The sequence below is a fragment of the Pygoscelis adeliae genome, unplaced genomic scaffold, assembly GCF_000699105.1.
Source record: "Pygoscelis adeliae isolate BGI_AS28 unplaced genomic scaffold, ASM69910v1 Scaffold457, whole genome shotgun sequence".
Taxonomy (NCBI): Eukaryota; Metazoa; Chordata; class Aves; order Sphenisciformes; family Spheniscidae; genus Pygoscelis; species Pygoscelis adeliae.
The window spans coordinates 30,981-36,980 of NW_008825153.1; the positions used below are offsets into that span (position 1 = coordinate 30,981).

General features: G+C 35.8%; 1 protein-coding gene across 1 annotated transcript in view; it reads right to left on the bottom strand.

The window, feature by feature from the left end:
- The window catches only part of LOC103920645 (trafficking protein particle complex subunit 9), a gene marked incomplete at its 3' end in the record, with an annotated part of 60,501 nt that overhangs the window by 26,983 nt on the left and 27,518 nt on the right, over window positions 1–6,000 (bottom strand). The window contains exons 7-8 of the mRNA XM_009328418.1: window positions 3,177–3,393; window positions 1,282–1,425 (exon numbers count right to left, since the gene is read on the bottom strand). Of these exons, the coding sequence (XP_009326693.1) occupies window positions 1,282–1,425; window positions 3,177–3,393 (361 nt within the window). The remainder of the gene's footprint in view (window positions 1–1,281; window positions 1,426–3,176; window positions 3,394–6,000) is intronic.

Below are 6,000 nucleotides of genomic sequence, written 5' to 3' on the forward strand. Positions count from 1 at the left end.
AGGACCTTTTGACAGCAAATAAGATCTACAGACAGAAAGGTAATTTATTCCAGTTTATCAGTTCCTCTCAGTTCCTCTCCTTCCTCCACTACTGATTTGAGCCACTAAACAGAGGGAATTCACTGGCAGGCAAAGACTTAAAGCTTGCCAGCAAAGTTCTTTGCTGCAGGAGTCACCAAGGAGAGACATTTGGCCATTACTAAAGGAGAAAAGAGGGGAAAAAAACCTGGATCATTTTACTCCCATCCTCTTTATCATAAACAAGGGAATAACTGAAAAGTATGCACCTTTTACCTAGCTTACTGTGAAACAAAAACATTTTTAAAACCTTTCATCACTAATTCTGTCTCATTATTCTGGGTGATAAATAAATCTGCCTGAAACATTTTTCCTAAAAAACATAATACAAACATAACATTTGTCACCTTTTTGCTTTTCCAGGTGATTTTGTAAGTGCTACATGCCCACCCCACCCCCAAAAGGGTCCTCACACATATCATTACCATTTCTGAAAATCATCCACACACACATTCATTCCATTGTTATCCACTGTCAAATTTAATAAATCCCACTGAAATTTATTGCTGAATTTAAAAACAACCCACAAACTGAAAGAAACTACAGAAACTTATCTTACTTCTAGAAACTTAAGCCTACTGTCCTAGTTAAATACTGTTGAATTCAATTCCATCATGTTCAGCTGCTACAAGTTCATTGTCTCAAACACAGGGACAAGGATTGTGCCTACTCCCTTAGATGACTTCTGTATCCAGACTATTAATGTTTCATCAGAAAACATCTCTCATCAGAAAACTCATAGTAGATTCACTCTGAACTACAGTACACTCTTCTGAGTTTACTTTTCAGCCTCAATTCCTCTCAATCTCTTCATTAACAGCACTTACGAAGGCTTGAAGGCTGCTAGTATTTTCAAATACTACTACTTTTTTAATCCACACACAAATTAAGCCCTCTGATCATATTCCTAATATTTACCAAGGAAATAGAGCATTAGGCTTGAGGCAGTCAATCTACAGATTGAAAACATTTAAGACAGTTTTATTTTAGATACTACACATCAAGGTCGGAACACTGTAATATTTAAAACTAGTAACACTGTATACGTGATTGATTACCGTCAATTACTCATGCATACACAGAATTCCCTAACTTCTGTGCTCTCCATTACTTCTCAAATTAAATATACTTCAAAACAAAATCACATTATTTGACTGTAGGACAGAAGAAAGTGCAGATATCTCCTTTTTTTAAAAATCATACCTTGATCAGAAAGAAAATCCAGCATGGTCTGGAGAAGGAAAGACAGATGCCTGACACAGAGAGCAGGATTGCCCATTCTTCTGGAAGCATATACTAGCTCATGAAGCAAACGCATCTGTACTGCAGCCCATCCTCTATGAGTTCCTATAAAGTAAGCAGTCATTTTATTTTTAATGTGTGAAATACTGTTCTTATCAAGCAGTACTTACAGTTTACAGTGATCTTTCCATATGTCTCTGAAAAAGCCATTTTAGGGGTAAAATCTGACAAAGTGCTTCAATGCAACATAAAGGTAACTTAAAAATGAAAGATAAACACCAATTGTCATTTTTTTTTTTGTAATCGTCAGTTCTTGCAGAACTTCTACAACCTCTTCTCCCAACACAGTCCCATCCCAGTCTTCTCCTTTTCCATCATAGGCCACAACATATTTTTTCCAGTACATCCCCTCTTCCGAGACAATTTGTATCTTTCTGTCTAGTCCACTTGGCATTTTCTGCCTCCTTTCACATACCATTTCTTTCGGTGACTGCTAAAATCACACCAGTTTAAAAAAAAAAAACCAACAAAAAACCCACTAAGATCCACACATACAGCAGGTTGTCTACATGCCTGTTTCATCAATGGAAATCACAAATGCAGCCAAGACAGCCTGGAAAATACCATGTAATGGCTGGTCAGCTGAGTATTTCCGTGTTCTCCATTGACTGAATTGAATTCCACATATGGAAACACCTAAACTTACAAGACAACTTCAAACCGAAATCCCAACAATAGACAGTCAATGTACTCTCACAAAAGGGAGAAGACTCTTCCAGCTGCTGTTCATTCATATTTAAACCAGTTCAGAGTTTTCTTACTGGTGAACCCCACCTCCTTTCCATCAGCCCATTGCTTGCTGCTCTGCTCCTGCAGCTACAACATTTAGTGAATGGTCCCCAAAAACGCTACTATACAAAAATAATGCAAGTTGTTGGGCTACATGGAAAGGTTTACTCAAAAGGAGTTCCCAAGCAGCATATTAGCTGTCTCTTCCTTTAGAGGCAAAACGCAGCACAGTATGCTAAACTAAAGAGAACTTTTAAAATTATTACTTTATATACAGTTTTAGATAACATCAATAGAATTGTTCAAACATAGCTCACCTAAAGAGCAGCAGCAAGCAGCATACAGCTTGCAGGAAGTGAACACAGTATTTAACAGCTACAAGAATAGGCATGTGTTCTTACGGGCTGGTTTTGCACTGGTTTTTAATAGATGCAATAAAAGTAATTCAAACTACATACAGCATCTAAAAACTGTTGAAATGTCTTAACCAAATGCTAGTCGTACAGACAACATCCCTCTAATCTAATTTGTGGACAAATATGACATATTTGAACCTACAGATAATAGATATAATTACATTATATGCACATACGTATGTGTGTCTATATACAAAAATATGTAAAAGAATCTTTCATTCTTTTATTATAAGATCAAATAACAACAAATATCAAAAGAAATACAATTTCTGATACACAAGTTGGAGGCACCTTAATTGAAAAAATACTCAAAAATATGACCTTTTTTGTACTGAGAAGTGTATAATAAAAAACAAAAGACATTTTTGAAACAGAGTAGAAATTAAGCTCTCATAAATAAAATGTAATTATTTGCTGCAAACAGAGGAATACAGCAACACATTCAGCAGTAGCTCGCAGAAATTTGAAATTATTGAAAGCAACGCTAACAAAAAGTGAATGTACCATTCTAAAGAACTGCTCTATTTGCCACAATTAGTTTCAGATAGGTAAAGGATTTTGGTTTTATTTGAAATCTCTCAAGGAAATTAGTTACAGAAAGCCAGTTGAGTGACCTAGGATTCAAATCCATACTTTCCCAGAGACACTTACCTTTGCTAAAATCTTTAGGATCCAATGATAAGCTATAGCCAGGGAGAGTTTCCAAAAGCAGTTTATAGCAGGCCCTCCACCCAGGCTCTGGGATGCTAGGTGCAGCGCACTGCATTGCTGCTATACGCTTGAAAAAAGCAGACTTTCGGTGAAAACCAATACGTTCATAGAGCTCAGAAAGAATGCTGTAACGCTGGATTTTTTCTTCTTCTGAAAGCTGAAATTTAAAGGGAAAAGAGAAAAGGTTTGCTTTTAATCAAATAAAACTTTAAAGCATCTATCTGATTAAAAAAAACACAGGAGGAAAAAAAATGTAGTAGACATCTCCAACACTACAGAAGGGCCAGTGATTTTGCATAGAGCTAGTCACGACAGCTTCTGCTACAAGGAAAACTTAAGCTTGCTTCAAGTTCAACAGTTAACAAGAGCAGCAAAGATAGATTTCTTTATCAACTTTATCTGTCAGTAGAACTAACAAGTAAATAGTCAAAACAGTCAATAACAGCTAAACAGCTCAGTATTTTATGGAAGATATTTAGCATTATATTCATGTGCATAATAAGAACACAAAAATACACCACTTCCAATATCTATTGATTTACCAAGTTAAGTGTTTTCATCCCTTTAAGAATAAACCTAATTATTAATCTTGAAATCTCAAGCTATGGAAGCAAGGAAACTACTGTCTCGATTTTTATGCGTGTCTGATCTTGTAAACCACAAAATATTTATTCCATGGTACTATACATATGCAGACTGCCAACTAGTGAGGAAGAATTTAGTGAGAGCCCCATTAGGCTTAAAGTTGAAAAAAAACTTGATAAGGAACTACCAACGTGTGCTTCTTTAGCTTATCAATATATTGGCACAAGTCCCAAATAACCATTCTTTCCCCTCTGCTTTGAATGACAATCTTGCTGTGAAATCAGACAGCCAAGAAACCGCCGCAGAAACTCTGGAAGCTACCAACTACTTCAAGTCTACACCCCAGTAACAAGCAATATTGAGTTCTGAAGGTGGACCAATGCTGACACCTAGTGCACAATAGCTGGCATGCACAACCAAAAGCAATATAAAATATTTTAAATTACTTTAAAGCTGCTAACACGTTTTGCAAAGGCGTTTAAAATGACAAGCTTCATACAAAAATAGCACTAGAGGACAGAAACAGCATTTCTGCAACTCATTCTTCAAAACTGGGAGTATCAATCAGTGGATTCTGTGCATTTAACTTCATATACTTAAAGCCTTGGAAAGTCAAAAGAAGATGGTAGCCACACTGGTTAACTTTTAAAGAAACAATTAGGTCTTATAAACGAAGCTTCAAAACATCTTTTAGTCACTTAAATCCTAATACAATTATAAAAAAAACAGTCTGTTTTCAAAAGTCACTTTTTAATTTAATTTAATTTTAGACATAGGGATATGAGAGACCTCAAAGAAGCCGAGAGTTTTCAGAAGGCACCATGACTTTATCTGACAGTTCAAATCTTAGTACTTCAGGAGATGAAGAGACACAGACAGATAGACTAGCAGATCATTTTAGAAAGTTACAGAAAATTTGTGAAGACGAAGTTGCTGTTTCCCTCAGAACTGACAACACAAGACAATGCCCAATGCAAAAATACCACCCATCCACATAAAAGACCAATCCCTGTAACAAGAGTTGTAAAAAGGCGATTGCACCAAGCTGAAAACTTTCATGAATCAATGCAGCTGGAAAGAACACGAGGCACAAAAAGAAAATACAGAACAATTTGAAAACAGTTTATCAGAATCCCCAAAAGCTATCATTCAGAAAGAACATGAGGTGTCAGATTAAGGTTACCTACTTTAGCAGGAAAAAAAGCTACTCCACCTTTTTTTTTTTCTTTCCCCATTTATGTCATTTTTAAAAAGCTAACACAATAAAAAAATATGGCAGCAGAATTAGAAAGGGCATGAGCACATGATCGCGTACTGAAGTTAGAAAAGCTTTAAAAAGAACTATTCAAAGCTATTCCTTGAATACATAATACTGTCAATGTTCACACACCTATGGAAACTAAATTTTTAAGATGAGAAGAAACAGGGTCATGTTATCTAGGTAAACATGAGCGCTTACTAAAAATTGGAACAACTATCAGAGAGGCAACTCAGAAAGTTTTATTTTTCTCATATCTGAGTAAGTGTTTAACACTGCTATCTGACCTGTTGCTTAATGATTGCCCACAAAGTTACTCAAGTATTTTTTGCAGTTGCAGGAAACTGTTTTTTCATTGCAGCAAAGATAGCAAATTGCATTTTCCCTGAGCACAAATAGTTACATGTTACCACCCAGTGATTTAAAATTAAAAAAAATATAAATAAATCCCACACAGATACTCCAGGTAATTAATTGTGGGAAGACTGCAGCAGGCATTCTGCAGACCATTAGCGCAGCATTCACAAACACCTCTCCTGACCTTACAAATTTATAAGACCTATCAAGTGGCTGTGAAATAGCCAACACCTGAAGCACAGTCTCTTTTCCATCTGGTTAATTTTCATTTAACAGTTATAAGAAACCAAGTTAGCAATTGCACCTGTAAAGGCTGTAGTTGACTGTCCGAGCAACTGAGGCAGTTTTTTCACAGGCTTGTTTTAAGACAGGCTTTCAAGAGGGTAGCTTTTTATTTGGTTTTTTAATTATTCCTTACTATATTAAAATTCTACAATCTCACTTTCTTTGTAATTAGATGTTAAAATTTATTCCTCATATTCCTCATAACTGGATGCAAAGATAAGTTCATTACCCTGCAGCTCTCCTACAATCAAAAAACACCAATTACATGTTACTAGATGG